This window comes from Sesamum indicum, linkage group LG9, assembly GCF_026168435.1.
Source record: "Sesamum indicum cultivar Baizhima isolate 11 linkage group LG9, ASM2616843v1, whole genome shotgun sequence".
In the NCBI taxonomy this organism is placed as follows: domain Eukaryota; kingdom Viridiplantae; phylum Streptophyta; class Magnoliopsida; order Lamiales; family Pedaliaceae; genus Sesamum; species Sesamum indicum.
In genome coordinates, this window is record NC_142665.1 from 2,654,637 (window position 1) to 2,673,593 (window position 18,957).

Below are 18,957 nucleotides of genomic sequence, written 5' to 3' on the forward strand. Positions count from 1 at the left end.
AAGTTGAGTTGTGTCCTGAATCTCCAAATCAATGCGACTCGAATGTGAAAAACACTGCCAATCTTGGCCTGTTTTGAGATTAATAAAAAATTTGGGGATATTTGTATAAATTTTTAGAATCTTGAGGTAGTCCTACGTTATATACTTAAATCTTCATATTCTTTTTTGGATGATTCCCATATTCATGTTAATACAAATATAATTTATTTATCCTAATGTTTATTTGAATACAAACAAACTTATTATGTAGTAAGAATTTTCCATAGGAAATAGGTAGACACAAGGTCTTGACAGTTATGAGTAAAGAAGGGTTTGAGATTTTATTTTTAATTACGGAAAAGGATTTGGGATTTATGATAATTGATACCCTTCTTTACTACAACGCGAAACTTCTTCTTATTGTTTTGGTGAATGTAAAACGCGAAACTTCGATCCCTATGTACGCAGTGGGAAGATCATCGTAAGGTGACCTGCGTACGACGTCGCTGGACCTGCCGCCTCCTGTTCGCCCCCACACTCTATCTATCTAACTGTATGTATAGATTTATACTCTGAGCTTACAATTCCCATTGCATGGTGCCTCCACTTCTTCTGACTCAACGGATGCCTCTGTCTCCATCCACGATCCTCGCTTCTTGCTTCTCGCTGTTCCAATTCTCCTCTTTCTACTGTCCAACCCGCTGTTCTTCTTTCCTTCTCTCTGAACTTGCTAGCTGAAATTCAGGCGATAATCGATATGGAGGGAGTTTTCAAGAATTCTGATAATGGGCTGCTCGAATTCTTCAAGAGGGAGATGGGTTTTTGCTCTCCCAGGATTTTCTCGCGCCGCATGTCTGCTTCCGAGGTGCTACTCCTCTTCCCTTCTCCTAGGTGTATCTCTCTGTTTGATTTGATGATGGTTTTCTTTAGTATAATTCGGCTGATTTTTGCTGTTTTATTTGGATTTGATTGTGATTAGGTTTGTGTTTCTTCTTTTTGTGTTGCTTATAATCCTGTTGGTTTTGTCTGCTTTATTTCTTTGAGGTGTGAATTCTTTCGTGCCTGCCGGTTTTATGTTAACTGGAATTTCATATGCTTATGTCTTTATCAGAATGGTAAGGGATACTACAATTAGGTTGCCAAGATAGTGCAGTGAATAGGTACTCTTGAAATTGTTTGTGATTATTATATTGGCTGTCAGGGCTTTAGTTGTAGATCCTCTGATGCGAAAATTGAGTCTTGCTTCTCTGGTAGTCTGCTCGTGCTCACATGGACACATACGTGTATACAGAATACATCAATGAGAAAGGCAACAAAAGAGATGCTGCATGAGTATTGCTTTAAATTTGGCACAATTTGATCAAATGCAGATGCAGAAGCCTGGAGTCATCTATGTAATTGGACCAATTTTTGAGATATAGACTTTGATCTTATTAGTAGAAAATATATTCAACTCATAGAAGATAAAATATCGGATTTCTTCAAATTTTCTGCTGCTTAGATAGTTTCCCAAAACCTGAATCGTTTCCCAGGTTCTTTTTGTTGAGAAGTCTGATGTTCTTTTCTAGTCTCCTCTTCAATGCATCATTCCAATTTTCGAACTTAAATTTTGTGTCACGCCATTTACTCCTTCCGTCAAAGATCTTTTCATGCATTCCAAGCGTGACAATGGACATGTTTGCTAGGAGTCTAGGAAAGATCGACTTAACTTTGAATTGTTTGTTTGCTGCGCCTATATACTTAGTTTTTAAGGTATTATTGGATTTCCTAATGCTTTCCCTATATGTGATCTGTCATCAATGAATTGCACTGAAGACATGCTAGATAGATCCTAGTTTTATCAGACAATGGCCTGCATCTAGTTGGCAGTTTCTTCTACTTTTAGAAGACAATTTTGGGAATTAGGTATTACATTATGATCTCTTTTACAATAAAACCTTATTTGTTGATTATTTTATGTGCTATTCAAACTCTATTGTTTGGTGTCCATTAGCTTGGCAAAAAGCCAACTAGCTGAGCAGGCCTGCGGGTTTACATTGTCTATAGTTCTTGCCAAACATCTATTTGATCTTGAACATGATGGAATTGATTAATAACTCAACTCAAGAAAGTCCTATGCCTTGGAGCTAAACGAAGCTAATTTTTTGGTAAATAAACCCTTTTCTTCTATTCACTTAATTAAGTGAAATTAGCAACATTTCCATCTCAGAAAATCTGACTTCATGTTATTTGGGGTGAGTATAACATAAATATCAATTGAATACTGGAGCCTGCTAGTGTTCACTAAATGTGCCAAAACAACTTGGACACTTCTCCTGCAACTTGTCTTCTATGGATGCTATATTGACCAATATGCCAAAAATGTTTTGATCACCCTATGCTATCTGGTCTAGCCAATATCCACTCTTAAGTCTCTTATCCACTTCCCTTGATTTATTTTGTTGTGCTTCGGTGCTTCTTAATATCCTTGAATTGATCTCGTACAACGTTGTCGTCATATTGCATTCATATATTTGTTCCTTTAATTATTTAGGTTACAGTTATTAGACAAAAATCTCAGAGACATTTCTCCATATTTTTCCAAGAATTCTTTACGTGTTTCCTAACATCATCTTTCAAACTGTATCCTTCCTTAAAGAAATTGAATCCACCTTCCTACAGTGCACTTAACTTTCATTGGATATCACGTTTCAAATTTAACAGGATTTTCGAATTGTGCAGTTATAGTTATAGCAATGATTTGAATTGAAATATTCCAGAAGAAAAGAATCTTTAAGTAAATACATTCATATGATATCTGACAGTAATAAAATTGACGCAAAATGCTAAACAAATTCCGTCGCTTGATGTTGGGGGAAAACTACTCTCTACAGTTTGTAGAATAAACTGTTCTCTAATAGAAAAATGGATGGTACTGATGGGGAAAATAAATGATGTACCAATATCAATATGTAAAATAATTGTTCTGCATAGACGATACTGAGCTTCTAGTTTGTACATGTTGTTTAGATAAGACGTCTGTGCATTATTACATCTCTTTGCATCAAATTCCGTTCATCTTTTGGTTTGTTATTTCTGTTATATAGGTGCTACAGCTGTATGTTCCTTGTTTTCACTTCCTTTTTTTTAGCTAGGTTATATGCATCAGAATAATATGTTCACAGTTTTGACAACTTACTTTGTCTATCTCAACATCTTCTTGAATTTTGTGTCTATCAATTGTTCAAAATTTAGCTCTGATCCTCAGTGACTTTCATGTCATGTAACGTGCCTTTTCTTGCTTGATGCAGACCCTGATCAAGCAGATTGATTTGTATGGAAAACTTACTGGACACCAGGGTTGTGTAAATACAGTTGAGTTCAACTCTACTGGTGAGCTTCTCGTGTCAGGTTCAGATGACAGACAAATCATGCTCTGGGATTGGGCAGCACGGAAACTAAAATTTTCTTATCCATCTGGCCATTTGGACAACATTTTCCAGGCTAGATTCATGCCATTTACTGATGACCGCAAAATAGTAACTTCATCTGCTGATTGCCAGGTAATTTGGCCAGTAATATATGCGTTGGAGAGTTCTATTATTGTTCCTCTATGTCAGAGTAATTCTTTGGGGTTATAATTTAATTAAAAGTAAAGCCTACTATTATGATAAGATGGCTGGCTAACTTGGAATTTATTACTTTGAAATATCCAGAATATTCGTTTGATTAATAGTAGAGGCAATGTCCCAAATTTGAAGTATCTTGTAGGTAAAAAGATGCAGAAACAAACTGTAATTGTATTTGGGTTTGCTAAATAAGAATAGAGGGTTATTTTCAGTGTTTTCCACTGCTATTATGAGTATTTATTGAAATTACAAGTACCCCTTTGATTAATGACCATTAGTCAAACTTGATGGAATTGGGTTAAACAACAACTTTACCCATCTAAAACTCCAAAAAGGAAATGAAGGAACTCAGTAAGATACTTATACATGAAATGAGCATATCCCTCAGCCCCCTCTCACTTGAATGTGGTGTTGCAGTAGATCCACCTCTTTTCTCTCTCCCCCCCCCCCCCCACTTGTTATTAACAAGTCCCAACCTGAGGGTGGGTGGGTTATTTTGTTAAGTTGACTAAATAAAGGTTTTTTTTTAAGACATACATATCCACAAGGCTCGTGTGATTTCCATAGTAAGATGGGAAATCTGTAAATGCATTTAACAGGGCAGAACGCTGTAATAGCCAAAATATACAATAAAATTTACTAGAATTAGTAGGTTATTGTGAAATTCCCTAAATTGGGGCGTAAAATTTTAAAGTCTACACTCTCTCATCTCTTGTTGCTTTCATTTATTTTCATTTTCCTACAGATTTCTTTCATTCTCTATTGAAATTTTATTTCTTGATTATTTATGCTTATGCTTCTTAACAAAAGGATATGATATGGATTTTTGAGAAAAAAAAAATCTCAATAGTATAGGTTTAGGATTATTTTTTCTATTGTATATGAAGGGTAAAAGAAACATAATAATGAATATGACAATGACTGGTCACCTCTACTCAATATCCTGTATACTTACCCCAGTGGGCCTTCAGCCTTCTTATGAGCTCGTTTTTTCTAATGATGTGGTTGATTATGAAGTCTGAAACTCTGTTGGCTTCAGTAACTAAGAATTCGTAATAAGTAAAACATGTCTTTTTCTTTCAGGTTAGGCTCAGCCAGTTGTTGGAGAATGGTTCAGTAGAAACAAAGAGATTATCCAAGCACCAAGGTCGTGTTCACAGGCTTGCTGTCGAACCAGGAAGTCCTTATGTGTTTTACAGTTGCGGGGAGGATGGTTTTGTCCAGCATGTAGGCTCTCCAAATCCTTATGGTCACAATAAATTCCTTCCAATTCATTATCATCTTCCAACTCTCCTCATTTCTTTTGCAGTACGATCTACGAAGTAATTCTGCTACCAAGCTTTTCTATTGCTCATCCATCGGAGAAAACAATCGGTCTTCAAGTAGTATTGGGCTGAATTCCATTGTTATTGACCCAAGAAATCCTAATTATTTTGCTGTAGGAGGTGCTGACGTTTATGCACGTGTTTACGACATCAGGAATTATGATGTAAATGCATCGACCAAAGCAGGAAGTCCTGTTGACACTTTTTGTGCTCGTCACCTTATTGGGACCCACGACGCTCACATTACAGCACTAGCTTACTCCAGAACAAGTGAACTGCTCATCTCGTACAACGATGAGCTCATATATTTGTTCCAAAAGAACATGGGATTGGGTCCTCATCCTACGTCTTCCTCATCTGAAGACTTGCATAAACTGGTGGACGCACAAGTATATTCCGGTCACAGAAACTCCCAAACTGTCAAAGGAGTCAATTTCTTTGGTCCCAATGATGACTACATCCTAAGTGGGTCCGACTGCGGTCATATATTTATCTGGAAAAAAAAGGACGGTGAACTTGTCCGTCTGATGGTTGGTGATAGACATATCGTGAATCAGATGGAACCCCATCCAACGATTCCACTTCTTGCTTCCTGTGGGATAGAGAAAACTATAAAGCTTTGGGCCCCATCTTCAAATGTCGTTAGCCCTCTGCCAGATAATGTTCAGGAGGTAGATCAAGAGCTCAATGCTTCTTATCATGTGCTTGATTACCATTTCTTTGACTCTTAACCATATCTCGTCTGTGGACAGATAATGGAAGCCAATAGGCAAGGTCGGGAGGACCATTCACGGGTAACTCTTACTCCTGATGTGATCATGCATGTTTTGCGTCTGCATAGGAGGCAAGCACGGGTGTATATCGAGAGAAGATATAACAGAGAAGATGTTGAGAGTGATAATGATGGTGACGAAGGGGAGTCTTATGTTCTGGGATTTTCCGATGGCGATCCTTCCGAGGAGGGTGGAAACTCCAGAGAGTGTAACATTAGCTAGATCAGACATGTAATTATATCCGAGCTTTACCTTTTTCTGTTTATTCTTGCTGCTTCTTGTATAATCGAGCGCATTTTTTGTAATTCAAGATTTGATGTTTGGGCCACACTTCCTCTTGTGGAATATCCTTTAGTGCAGAGGCCTTGATAAAAAGTAGAATAAAAACCAACAAGTTTATCAACCTGGAATCATTTTTCAATTTCTGTTGGAATCATCCACAACATTATCAACACCTTGGTACTTGTACAATGATGCACACACAAGAAAGTAAGCGAAATTCAGTGCTCCCAAGGTACAACAAAGCCAATACACATTGTCCAATCTCCCGTCATTTATATTTTCTGGCAGCCACTCCGTCACCCGTTCGACCACGTCAATCACTGCGTTGCTCAAATAAAACGCACCGCCGATAGACACAGCAACAGCCGCAGTTGAGATAGTCTTTAGCGACCCCGGAAATTCTTGGTAGTAGAAAGCAACCTGTCCGGCAAAGTGAAACGCTTCTGCTATACCAACAGCAGCCAGCTGAGGCCCCAGCCAGAAAACTGACATGGGAATCACAGAACCATTTGTTTGGTTTTGAACATTCTCAGACTGTGCTATTTTCAGCCTCTTGGACTCGACAGCTCCTGAGATAGCCATGCTGAGTATGGTGAAGAGATGTCCGACCCCGACACGTTGAAGAGCTGTAAGAGGGTGTGCAGCAAGTCTTTCCCAGAGGGGGAATAGAATGCGGTCTGTTATTACTATTGTTATGGAAGTTGAGATCAGTGTGAAGACTTGCATTGAAGCTGCTGGGATTTTGAAGTGGGATCCGAGACGAGCATCCATGGTTTTGGCCTGGAAGATGATGAAACTTAATTGGATCGCAATGGGAATAGACAAGATTAAGCCGCTTGACCATATTGGGAGGATCTTGATGATTGCTTTGAGATCTTCTACTTGTTGCACTGTGCAGAGTCTCCAGGGGTTTGTGATCGAACCATCTGGTGTGGTTTCTCCTTCGGTTCTCAGGGCTGCGTGGTTCAAGAACCTGCAGCCTCATGGAAGGTTTCGTTATGAATTGCAAGACAGATTGTGAAACGTGTTGCAAACACAAGAAAGAGTATGAATGATCTGCCCTGATGCTGTACGAGGTTGCTCAAGTTTGTTAAACAAATAGATATACTAACCTGAAAAACTGTGTAGGAGGCTTAGCCACTGTCTTGATGGCATCTCCATGCAGACCATGATAATAATTTTCACTCTCCACTGGAAGAACCATCTTCCTTTTACTGATGGCCGCAAAGACAACGCATGCCAAACTCTTGAAGGGGCTGCCCTGTCGTTCGACAAAACAGTAGAATCTGGTACCGGACAAGAAAACTACTAAACCGAGCACATTGGCCACAGCGCAAAGGCTGAACCCCCACGTCCAGCCCACGTTCTCCTCCACATATACGGTAGCGGTGGCGCTCACAATATTGGCTATGTACATTGTGAAAGTGTACCAGTTGAAGAAAATATCTTGATGTTTTGGGGAGTGGAACTGGTTTGCTCCCATTGGTGCAATAGTGAAACGTGAGAATGCAGTGCCCAGAGATGCTAGAGCCAAGCTGAGGTACAAAATTGCAAACTGAAATTGTGAAGGGTATTTGCAATGTTGTGATCCCTTTTCACTGCAGGTAGGAGGCCTCAGCTGATTGATTGCTGCTGTTAATACAAGCAGCACTATTCCCTGCACCACCCAAAACATCAATTTTATGCATCAACTATCTCATATACCATGTGGAAATCTCCGTATTATCCTTGCGCTCTTCTAAAATTTAGTAAATTACAACCACCTCCCTTGAGATTTAGCATAATTACGAATGATTTCGTTGTTTGAAAAATTACCAATACCTCCTTAATTTTAACGATCCTCTAACAAGTAGCCAATACGTTAAGTTTTCATCCATTTTTTATTGTGAACTGACCCAAATGCCCTTATGGTTTAAAAATTATAAATTTATTTTATTTTTTGAAATTTGTTGACTTTTTTATGGATTAAGTGGATATATTTTTTATAATTTTTTAAGAAATTTCATCAATCCCATTTGATTTTTTTATAAGTTTTAATTTATTTTTTTTAAAAAGCAAAAAATACAGTAAGGGCAAAGTTGATAATTTCATACCTCCATCCAAAAATTACATAATTTCATAATACACAATTTTAATAATTTCTCTTCATCTAACAATGATTTTTTTTATATGCTCGTGCGGACCGCGTGCAACAACAAGTAGTTTATCCTAAAAAAACCTTTGTCATATAAATTTTAGAATACCCATATTCACCCTTTAATTTATTTCTTTTCTTAAAAAAAATAGTCAAAATAGTAATTTCATATTTTTTTTTGATCTCACAGTTATATTCTTTTTTTTCTTTTTTCTGTCAATCAACTAATCCATATTTTTCTCTCACAAACTTTTATATTTTTAATAAACTCTCTATTTCTTTCTTCTTGTGGATTTCTTTTTCTCCTTCCAAAACCATGTTAGTTTTTTTTATAATTTTTTTTTCTTTATCTTACTCCATATCTTTTTTATATATTCACGAGAACCACATGTAAAACGACTAGTAATAAATAAAAATAACTTCAGATGGGGGGATATTTTACTCGTAACCATATGGGGATATTTGTAATTTTTTATCATAATTGCGACTAGTGCTAATGTAAATACTAACAATTAAAATTTATTTAATTTTTTTTATCTTTTAAAAGAATAAAAAGAATTTCAAAAATTAAAATAACGGGATGACCATTTGATCTTTAATCATAGAACGTATACATATAATATTTTAATATTATAAAATAAGTTAATGTAAATATCAAGAATACGTTTTTTTTTTCTCTTAAAATTTTAAAAATTAAATTAGTACTTTTTAATTCAAAGAATAAAACCATAGTTGTAATTAGGCCAAATTATAGGGGCTTCGTGCATAAATTACCCTTTTAAAAAAAAAAAAGGTAAGGAACGTGGGAAAATTGTAACCTAAATCAAATTTGGTCAAACTTGAATTAATTATATGATAATGTGATTGATATACAATTTAAAAAAAGAGAAATCATATAACAAGTATATTACACTTATTGTGTGAATAATTTTGTCTGACCAAAAGAATTTTCGAGTAAATAGGAATATAATATGTTAAATCATTTAAATAAGAAAGCGAAAGAGCAAAAAATGAGAGGGTAAGGTAAGTAATAAGTACCAACAAAGAAATGAGAGAAGAAAAGCAGATGACAGAGAAGCAGCCTAAGAAGGAGTCTGCAATAATTGCTCCAATAATAGGAAGCACAGTGATGCTCCCATTCACATAGTTGTAAACCTTAGTTGCATCTATGTCTTTCATGTTGAACTCCTCCTTCAGACACGTTATTAGGTTTGTTACCCATCCTGCCGACATCGTCAACCCCGCCACCGTTGCTGTATATTTTTACACCAATCACATAACAAGTATATAAATTAGAAGGTGAGAGAAGAAAAAAACCTATGATGAAAGGGAAGGTGATCCAGCCCCCTCGCCTGTCAACCCGACCCGGCTGCGCTGCTGAACTTGAAAAACTGCCCATCACCATCACCCTTAATTTTCCTGGTGAAAGGCAAAGGTTATATATAATTGTAGGAGGTGTGTAATGAACTCACTCTCATGCAAATCTTCTTCCTGTAACATTAACAACCATTCTTGCCTTGCCAACCTAACAGCTCAAACATTGTCCCCCACATTAATACGGGTGGGTAAATGAATGGGTCAGGTCATATTTGTCCAAATCTAATAAAAACGGGTTGAACTTAAAATGGGTTTACAAAATTTAACTGAGTTAAGCTTGTTTTCGATCTAAAGGAATTTTTGACAGAATAATAATTAATTTTTTATGGGTTAAATAAATGGATTTGTACGGTTCAAGTCTAAGTGTTTGAATCCATAAGAAACATGCTAGTTAATCTTTTTTTAGTTTAATGGCATGAAAACACAAATATCTCCCACATCCGGAGTTTACGCAGTTGCCTTTTTGTAATAAAAAAATAAAATATAAAGCTACTCGCATAAACTAATATAAAAAAAAAGGGAAAACAAAACAAAAATTCGGACCTAGTTTTTATTGAATTTATGTAGGAATAAATCCACAGGAAACATCATGAACAAGTAATGGCTAATTAGAATAAACAATGAATCAAATGTAAGAAAACATAAAACTGAAGCCTCCTAATTTTCCACCTTTAGGAGGACAAATTGAGAGGGAACTTACAAAGAGTGGAGTCTGAAGAGCAGATTGATTGTTGTTGGCTTTTGCTTCTCTTTTGGTGCAGAAATTATTAAAATAGACAAATTAGCTTTTTGTTTTTTGCTTTTGGAGTAGTGGCAGTGACAAGGTGGAAGTATTTATGATTTCTTTTAAGGTTATAAATGTAATTATTAACAACACTTGGAGGTTATAATGTCTTTTGAAACCTTTGTTCAAAAAGGAATGCAATTTTTGAAATTATGATGATCAAATTTAATTTTAATTCAAACTTTTCTTTTTATGGTTATATTTTTCTTTTTTTTTTTGTTGACCAAAGATCAAATTCTGTTGATTCGTTTTAGATTTAGGATCCTATCAAATTCAGTACAATTCAACCCTAAGGCTCGAATAATTTTGTGGTTTGGATATATGGTTGATAGGATTCGAATGGATTTGTTGTAGAATTTGATAAATTAATAAAAATTATAAGTTGTTTACTTGATTAGATTAAGTGATGGATGAAAAAGTTTTAATAGTAAAAAAAGGTTGGAAAATGTCCGCGTCTACCTGGATTTCTCAATCAGACCACATATGGGCTGACTTCATATCAAGCCCAATCAAGACTTGTCCATGCTTGTAAGATTTGAACTGAGCCGATATCATGAAAAGAAAATAATTTATACAATTGTATAGATAGCACAATTCAAATTTATACTTAAATGTAAACAGTCCTTAAGAATCTTAGAAATCTTGATTTAAAATTAATTGGGTGGGGTTGTATTTATGGATCTTTAACTCATGTTCCCACCAATAGTGTATCAATAATAGTTTTAATAACTAAAAAAAACACCTAAATATTTGTTGAGGTATAATGATATTACAATCAACTACTTAATTTTGGGAAGCTATGCATGTGGGAGGATTTGAGAAAGAACAAAGTAGGATTGTAGGGATTTATGTTTGGACCACTTCATAGATTAGTCTGTTGCAGTGTTCATGTTGTATTGTGTCCGTTATTTTTTAGATTAACATGGCATGATATGAAAATAAATTGGATCGTCCTGAAAAAGACAAAGTAACACGATTCCGAAAAAATGGCAGCTCATAAGATCCTTAATGCAAAGATGATAAGTTTCTCTTTTAAAAGTTTAGGAGTGGTAGCCCTTTCATGACAAGAACATGGAATTTTGGGGATTTGTCAACTCAGGAAAGTATTTATTGTCTCTCAAGAAAAGGAAATTGGAACTTAAGGTTGAAAATTCTTTTATGACTTGTGAGAAAAAAATAAACTACTACCCATAATAAAGCTTAAAATTCCTTATTACTGTGCAAGATGATGAATAGGTCATAGAGCTGCAAAGATTCAAAGAAACATCCAAGAATCATATCAACTCTTACTACATCCATCTGCAGATTTTTCGACATTCTGATACTTGTACAAGGATGCACATACAAGATAGTAACCGAAATTAAATCCTCCTAGGATGCAACAAAACCAGTACACATTATCCAACCTCCCCTGGTTTATATCATCCGGCAGCCACCCCGTTGCCCTCCGAATCAAATCTATAATCGCATTGCTGATATAAAATGCAATGCCAATAAACATAGCAACGGCTGCAGTCGACGTGCTCTTAAGTGACTCTGGAAATTCTTGGTAGTAAAGTGCAACTTGTCCTGGAAAATGAAATGCTTCTCCTATACCAGCAATAGCCAGTTGTGGCACCAGCCACAAGGCCGACATTGGGACTACAGCGTCTGTTTCGTTCTGCACATCGTCCAAACGTGCTATTTTTAGCCTCTTTGACTCCACAACTGCTGAGACCGCCATGCTAACAATAGTAAGGGCGTGGCCGATTCCAATGCGTTGGAGAAGTTTGGGAGGCCGATGAGTGAGTTTTTCCCAAAGGGGAAAGAGCAGCCGGTCTATGAGAAAAATGGAAAAGGAAGTTGAGATCAGTATGAAGACGGACATGGAACCGGCTGGGACATGGAAACGGGGTCCTATATGACGGTCCATGCTTAAGGCCTGGAGAGTAGCCAAGCTCAGTTGGATGGCTAGTGGGGTGCACAGGAATAAACCAGTTGACCACAGGGGAAAGATCTTGATGAGGCTTTTGAGCGCTTCTACTTGTTGCACTGTGCATTGTTTCCATGGATTTGTGATGGAGCCTTCTTGATTAGCGTCTCCTTCAGTACTCCTCAATGCTGCACGGTTTAAGAACCTGCAAATGTCGTGGAAGATATTGTCAGATAGGCTACATTTGGCCAGGAGGATTTAGAGAAGTTATAATCAATTGATTGCATAGTAAAGAATTTGAAATTTATTAATATTCAATAAAACTTAGTTCAAAGTCAGAATTGAAAGATTTCAAATTCTTTCTATTATGGACGTTGGAATTCTTAATTTCAAATCCGTCCATTCAAATACAATGTTAGGAATTGTAAGATGGAATTGGAACTCTTGTGAAGAAAGAAAAAGGGAATCAAATACTTTTGTGTGTTCATGTTGTTACTTTGCAGTAAGACAGGGCTACCTAACCTGAAGAAACGTGTTGGACACTTAGCATGTACATTCAAGTCATGGTAATAATCTTCGGTTTGGTCTGAAAGAATCATTCTTCTTTTACTGATAGCTCCAACGACAACATGAGCCAAACTCCTAAATGGGCTCCCTTTTGGCTTAACAAGGCGGTAGAACCGGCTGCCAGACAAGAAAACAGCTAAACCGATCACGTTAGCCACAGCACAGAGGCCGAAACCCCATGCCCAATCGACGTTATCCTCTACATACACTATGGCCGTGGAGCTAACGACTGTTGCTGTATACATTGTGAAAATGTACCAGTTAAAGAAAATCCCTTGACTCTTTGGATTATTGAATTGGTCTGCTCCCATCGGTGCGATGGTGAAACGAGTGCCCGCATTTCCCAGAGACGCCAGCGCTAAGCCGAGATATAAGACTGCAAACTGAAGATGAGAAGGATATCTACAAGCATTCGACCCGTTTTCGCATGATGGAGGTCTCAAGTGACTGATTGCTGCAGTTAAAACTAAAAGCAATGTGCCCTGCACTTTTTAATTTGACAAACATAACATATTAATTGGGATATGATATATATATATATATATTAATCATGAGACTAGAGGTATATATAGAGGAGAGTACCAGCAGAGAGATGAGAGATGAAAACCAGATGACAGAGAAACAGCCGACAAAGGAGTCGGCGACTATCGCTCCGATGATAGGAAACATTGTAATGCTTCCATTGACAACGTTGTAAATCTTAGCAGCACTTATGCTCTTAATGTTGAATTCTTGAATCAAGTACACGATCAAGTTTGCAATCCATCCTCCAGCAGCAAGTGTTAGCCCAGCCATTGTCCCTATTTTTTCCTCCCAAAAATCGCATGTTATAACCAGAATCATCACTTTTGAAACATTATAAGTTCTTGTTCCCATTTCCCACCCTCATTATTAGTACTATCTAAATACCTTAAACTTGTGAAACATTGATACGTCCACACAAAATTGAAGCTTAGTCTAACATGCGATAAATTACGTGCACATTTATGAATTGGTGTTGTAGAGACAGGAAAGAAACCTATGATGAAGGGGAAGGTGATCCAGCCACCTCGCTGCGAACGGACCGACGGCGGTGCTGCTTCGTCTGAACTGTCCATGATATGTCACCTCTGAACTGCAGCCTGTTTCTGCTAAGCATCCACTAAGGTTGAGAATCTTATCCAAAATATTCTGGTGTACCGAAACTTATTATTATCTATTCATAGCATAACAACCTATTCTACGTCCGGATTGCATTGCCAACTAGCAAAGTTAGAATTCTTCTTCCTAAAATAATCAGACAACTATTTTTTCTGCAAAGATACAGCAGACTGACTGACCCCATTCGCAGAAAAAATGGGCTCATGAGGAATATAAAAAAGAAATTCTCTTACACACTTATCACTTAGTACATAAGCATTTGGTGAATTAAAAGAATAGTTTTTGCTTGATCTTTCTTGAAGTAACAATCATGAGAATGATGTCTCTACTACTTTTCTGTACATATGTAGTAATAATTGGAGGAGAATTGAGAGCAATGTCTCACCAATAAGTGCGCGTGTGTTGACTTGGAAAAAGTGGGAGATGGGAGATGGAAGATTATTGATTTGAGGCCAGTTTTAAATTGCTAATGAATGGTCAATACTGTAAAGGATGAAGGAAAAACTAATTCTCAACATATACACTGTGTGCATTTGTTTGACTTGTGTAATTCATGTTGTTGTACGTATTACATCATCGTAAAGAGTCTCAACGTTTTACTTGGACTAAGAATAATCATAAATTGTCTTAATTACGTGGTTCTGACTTTTACCCCTCTCTCTATGTTGGAGCGAGTATCGTTAATGTTTACACATATTGGTTCGATTGTAAAGACAGGGTGACTTCCGAAGGTTTTGCTCGAATTCTTATGTTGATGCAATAGTTGTTTTGGTAGGTAATTTGTAAGTATACCTTTACGCGATGTGGTACATCAAACTTTCTTAATTTTTTATGGTGATTGAATGGAAACCACCTAAGAGAGAGATAACAAATTAGAATACATTTACAGAGTTTAGATTGAAGGACTGAAAATTTGAGATATATTATAGCATTTCATAGGAACAGACATGTCTGAATTAATATGTAATCTGTACATAACATAATTTCGATGTGCCAATGAAAAAAAAAGAAAGAAAATTCTCAAGCCCTCAATACAGGACACACTCTAAAACAAACACAGGAAAAAATCTCCAATTTAAGACAGGACAACCTCAAAACTTGCCAGGTAGCATAACCTTGCACAAGCGAAAAAATAGGATGCTGGTTTGCCTATGAACATCATATGGTTATTAGACAAGTCCCAGAAAGATCTGCAGGCTTCGCTTCCTTCCGTTGTTGCTTAAATTATGTGATGACAACTAGAAAGATTTCCATGCAGATCGATAAGTCTTTATTGCTTAGAGAAAACACTATTGATATGCCTTGTTATTGCATCATGCATAATGTGGGTTTAGGTCCAAGGCCTCCTTGTAAATCATGTCCTTAATCTGCTCCTCCGTCAGCATTTGCTGCTCAAAATCAAAAGAGAACGACTGCGAGCATACTGGTTCATCGGCTGCATCGTGTAGTCTTGCGAGGTAAGGATGCTCCAGAGCTGCTTCGACTGCAAGAAAATCAAACAAAATTGATCATGTTTGAGCCGTATGTAAAGAATGGAAATGGACACAAATCAACCAGGTAGGAAACAGATAACCGAAAACAAACAATGAAAAACAACAGAACTTAATGTACCTGTTATTCTCTTTGTGGGGTTTACTGTCAGCATCTTATCCACAAGATCGATGGCTAGAGGGTTCACGTGTGGGAAAACCTTCGCTAAGTTCTGACGAGGGTGTCGTGGGAGCTGCCTTATGTACCTTCTTGCATCCTCATTTCGTGTGAAATCAAGGTCGGAGTCGGTTGGCGTGCCTAGAAGCTATATGCAAAATCACTGAAATGAGCAACTGACAAATAAAAACTCACAACTTTCTGTACAACTTATTCCCACCACAGAAGTAAAAGTTATGACAAACACACCCAATAGTGCAACTTTAGTGACTACCTCAATCAGCAAGTGCATTTGATGAACGTGATCTTTCCCCGCGAACAGAGGCTTTCTATTCATGAGCTCCATGAAAATGCACCCGACCGACCACACATCAATAGCGGCAGTATACTCGGACGAGTTCAGCAACAGCTCAGGTGCCCTGTACCACCTGGTCACGACATACTCCGTCATGAACTCATTTTCTGAGTTGGGCCGAGCAAGGCCAAAATCACATATCTTGAGATCACAATTAGCATTCAGCAACAGATTGCTCGGCTTCAAGTCCCGATGGATCACTCCAGCAGAGTGTATGTATTTCAGACCTCGAAGGATCTGATACAAGAAGTACTGAAAACAAACAGATTTTAAAGCAAACTTTTAGTCTCGGCTCCTGAGCGTTCCTTCCCAGTTCAAGAAATGAAAACTGGAAACAGAGAGATTGCAACCTGACAGTGTTCCTCTGATAATCCCTGATTAGACCGGATTATTTGGTGAAGATCGGTGTCCATGAGCTCGGTAGCGATGTAAACGTCGGCAAATTCTCTCCTTAAAGGAGGAGGAATCACATCTCTTATACCAATCACCTGTACTCACCCATAAGGACTAATATCAACTAATTATGACAACATGAAATTCAAGAAATACAAGGTCATAAACCTCAACAACAGTGTCAACTTTCAGAAAAAAATTAAACAGAAAATATTCAAAAAATCATTTGAGAAAATCAAATCAAGATTCACTCATTAGGCCTACTGGACAAAAGTTCAACTAGGCCCTCTTGCATCCCGAATTTCTCGCATCATCAATTACATCATTCAATACACTAATATCAAACCAGCAGCCAAGAATTGTATAATAATACGAACATTTTCGTGGTCCAAGTGGCGAAGAAGCTTGATCTCCCGCAGGGTCCTCTTTGCGTCCATATAGTTGTCGAAAGCATTCGCTATCTTCTTAATCGCCACCATCTCATTTGTCTCCGAGTTCAAAACAGAGCTAAATTCAAAAGTATATCATGATCATAATCAGTTCAAGATAATTCAAAGTAGTTCCAAATTAAATGTGTATGTATTTATGTTGGTTACCAGACTATGCCGTAAGCGCCACGGCCAATAGGTATGATGGGAGGGCGATACTTGGTGGTGATCTCGAACATGTTGCCGAAGATGTTGTACTGTATGTAGTGTCCACCGTGAGTCGCCACCGCCGGGAAATCAGGGTACTGGCCTCCGGCAGCTGCTCCCATGTCGCCCATATCTCCTTGTATGAATTACTCTCTCTCGTTCGTATGCACGTATCAAATAAACTCTGTATATGTCTGAACTTGCATGTATGTATGAATCTGAGTATGCATATATATATATATATTGATGAGATATAATAATTTCTTGGAAGAGGGTTGCTGGGAAAGAGGAAGGTGATGGGGAGGAAAACGCGTATGACAAAGTTGCGAGCCGCCTGTGATCAACGGCTGCTTTTGGTCTTCATTTGAATCCTAGGAGAGGAGAGGAGTTGTCCATTTCTCTTCAAACTGTTAATTATCTTGTCAACGACTACTGTCCGCAACTCTCTCTTGCTGTCGGATCCCCCCGCCATATGTATATACATTTATTTTTAAAATTATCCTCTTGGTGTGTCTATATATATTAGGTAATAATTTGACACTAGTAGCTAGCTTGGAATCACTATAATATAGAATGTGACAACTTTTATTTTCTAAAAAAAAAGATGCTACATACATTAATTTCCCATGAAACAAATATCTTTCCATATATATATATCCGTATTTAATGAATTCGTTTGAGTATTTTATTTAATGAAATAAATTTCTAATTATAAATTTAAGTTAAATTATATTTATACCCCTTAAAATTTAATTTAATTAAATTCGTCCGATACTAGTAGGGTTCCATCAAATGGGTTCTGACCAAACTTTGAGCATTTTATATGGATAAATATTTTCTTTGACCTCAAAAGAAAAGCGCTTTATTTTCTATGTGATAATTGTAACTTTTCTAAATTAGTAAAGGGAAAGAAGGTTTAAAGTCATTGAGAGTAGAAAAGAAAGATACGTATATATATACAAATGTTCTTTTTTCCCCTAAACTATTTATGTTCGTAACATTTTATATCAAAATACATGTATATTTGTATGTTGTAAAAGAGAATATACAGAGATGATCGAGACAAAAATAAAGATGAAAGATGCATTGATTGGATAAGCGAGAAAAGGACGGGATTGACCCCGAGAATTGGTGCGAGTCGGTGTGAGAAAGTAGGGATGGGAATGAGTTGGGGCAGTGGTGGAGGCCGCCTCGAATTAGGTGATTGGATGCAAAAGGAACATATAAAAAAAATATGGAGTAAAAAATAGAGACATGATTTTAACATGTTAAAAAAAGGAATATACATAGATATATATTTCAATATTTTATACTAACATTCTTTCAGGTATACCTACCAACTTGGGGTAAAATTGTCATTTCCTTATTTTTAGATTTTAATTCTTTTAATCATTTCTTTTTTCCTTTTAATATCGTATGGGATATATTACATATAATTATCTCAATCATCACAGCGCATTTTGTAAGTTTCCAAAACGATGAGGGTGAATATCGTAATTAGACCAAATTTTGGGGATGAAAAGGGCAAAAAAAAAATGAGGTTGAGGTTGCACGTTTCTTATAGGTTAGGAGAGAGAACACCACAGAAAAAGTGGAAGGGGTTCTTATGCTATTAGTTTTCAATTCAAGAACTCAAAAAAAAAAAAATTTCAAAAAATCAACTCATTTTAAAATTAAGTATTATAATCACTTATGAGCTATTCGGGAAATTGAATTTATTTGAGATTGTGTTTACGTCATTATATAAAATATACTTTTTGATAAATAAAATACACATACATTCCTCCTGAACGAGAAATTACAAAACAAAAAATCGTAAGAACCACATCAAAAATATCTAGATTATAGCATCCCCAATATTAGACAATAATATTATAAATTGTTCTAATTTACAAGTTCAGGTGAACCACAAATCTTAAAATGCTCGATGAGTCCACACATATTAGCATATTGAATCAAATTGAAATCAGGTGAGAATAAAAAGATGGGAATCTAGAGCTTGAGATATTAAATTTATGAACGATTTTTAATGAATTATCCCATAAT

General features: G+C 36.6%; 4 protein-coding genes across 8 annotated transcripts; 1 reads left to right on the forward strand and 3 right to left on the reverse strand.

The window, feature by feature from the left end:
- Positions 1–306: 306 nt before the first annotated feature.
- Positions 307–6,088, forward strand: LOC105170341 (Transducin/WD40 repeat-like superfamily protein). The gene is made up of 5 exons (XM_011091069.3): positions 307–844; positions 3,270–3,521; positions 4,671–4,814; positions 4,897–5,583; positions 5,665–6,088. Exons 1-5 carry the CDS (start codon positions 737–739, stop codon positions 5,905–5,907), a joined length of 1,434 nt encoding a protein of 477 aa, XP_011089371.2. The 5' UTR covers positions 307–736; the 3' UTR covers positions 5,908–6,088.
- LOC105170340 (protein NRT1/ PTR FAMILY 2.7) lies at positions 6,081–10,294 on the reverse strand. 5 transcript variants are annotated; one of them, XM_011091068.3, is made up of 5 exons: positions 10,179–10,294; positions 9,419–9,520; positions 9,140–9,354; positions 7,080–7,624; positions 6,081–6,940 (listed from the first exon to the last, which is right to left on the reverse strand). In XM_011091068.3, the coding sequence occupies exons 2-5, from the start codon at positions 9,504–9,506 to the stop codon at positions 6,103–6,105; spliced, it is 1,686 nt and encodes a 561-aa protein (XP_011089370.1). In that variant the 5' UTR covers positions 9,507–9,520; positions 10,179–10,294; the 3' UTR covers positions 6,081–6,102. The 5 variants fall into 5 exon arrangements, with proteins under 5 accessions (XP_011089370.1, XP_088741278.1, XP_088741279.1 ...); XM_088885152.1 differs by lacking the exon at positions 10,179–10,294 and adding an exon at positions 10,022–10,140; XM_088885153.1 differs by lacking the exon at positions 10,179–10,294 and adding an exon at positions 9,574–9,953 and having other exon boundaries at positions 9,419–9,492.
- Positions 10,295–11,456: 1,162 nt separating this feature from the next.
- On the reverse strand, positions 11,457–14,142 carry LOC105170342 (protein NRT1/ PTR FAMILY 2.7). Its single transcript, XM_011091070.3, has 4 exons — positions 13,760–14,142; positions 13,324–13,541; positions 12,697–13,223; positions 11,457–12,379 (listed from the first exon to the last, which is right to left on the reverse strand). The coding sequence occupies exons 1-4, from the start codon at positions 13,836–13,838 to the stop codon at positions 11,542–11,544; spliced, it is 1,662 nt and encodes a 553-aa protein (XP_011089372.1). The 5' UTR covers positions 13,839–14,142; the 3' UTR covers positions 11,457–11,541.
- A 636-nt stretch (positions 14,143–14,778) lies between these two features.
- MPK3 (mitogen-activated protein kinase 3) lies at positions 14,779–17,236 on the reverse strand. Its single transcript, XM_011091071.3, has 6 exons — positions 16,873–17,236; positions 16,654–16,783; positions 16,234–16,371; positions 15,803–16,135; positions 15,493–15,676; positions 14,779–15,364 (listed from the first exon to the last, which is right to left on the reverse strand). Exons 1-6 carry the CDS (start codon positions 17,040–17,042, stop codon positions 15,195–15,197), a joined length of 1,125 nt encoding a protein of 374 aa, XP_011089373.1. The 5' UTR covers positions 17,043–17,236; the 3' UTR covers positions 14,779–15,194.
- Between the last annotated feature and the right edge of the window lie 1,721 nt (positions 17,237–18,957).

Coding starts and splice junctions, on each gene's coding strand:
- LOC105170341 (XM_011091069.3), top strand. CDS start 737: ATGGAGGGAGTTTTCAAGAATTCTGATAATGGGCTGCTCGAATTCTTC. Junction 3,522..4,670: donor CTTCATCTGCTGATTGCCAG/GTAATTTGGCCA, acceptor TTTTTCTTTCAG/GTTAGGCTCAGCCAGTTGTT. Junction 5,584..5,664: donor TGCCAGATAATGTTCAGGAG/GTAGATCAAGAG, acceptor GTCTGTGGACAG/ATAATGGAAGCCAATAGGCA.
- LOC105170340 (XM_011091068.3), bottom strand. CDS start 9,506: ATGGTGATGGGCAGTTTTTCAAGTTCAGCAGCGCAGCCGGGTCGGGTT. Junction 9,355..9,418: donor CACCTTCCCTTTCATCATAG/GTTTTTTTCTTC, acceptor AAAAATATACAG/CAACGGTGGCGGGGTTGACG. Junction 6,941..7,079: donor CCTCCTACACAGTTTTTCAG/GTTAGTATATCT, acceptor ATGAGGCTGCAG/GTTCTTGAACCACGCAGCCC.
- MPK3 (XM_011091071.3), bottom strand. CDS start 17,042: ATGGGCGACATGGGAGCAGCTGCCGGAGGCCAGTACCCTGATTTCCCG. Junction 16,372..16,653: donor GCCACTTGGACCACGAAAAT/GTTCGTATTATT, acceptor GGGTGAGTACAG/GTGATTGGTATAAGAGATGT. Junction 15,365..15,492: donor CCCCACAAAGAGAATAACAG/GTACATTAAGTT, acceptor ATTTTCTTGCAG/TCGAAGCAGCTCTGGAGCAT.
- LOC105170342 (XM_011091070.3), bottom strand. CDS start 13,838: ATGGACAGTTCAGACGAAGCAGCACCGCCGTCGGTCCGTTCGCAGCGA. Junction 13,224..13,323: donor CATCTCTCATCTCTCTGCTG/GTACTCTCCTCT, acceptor TAAAAAGTGCAG/GGCACATTGCTTTTAGTTTT. Junction 12,380..12,696: donor TGTCCAACACGTTTCTTCAG/GTTAGGTAGCCC, acceptor CGACATTTGCAG/GTTCTTAAACCGTGCAGCAT.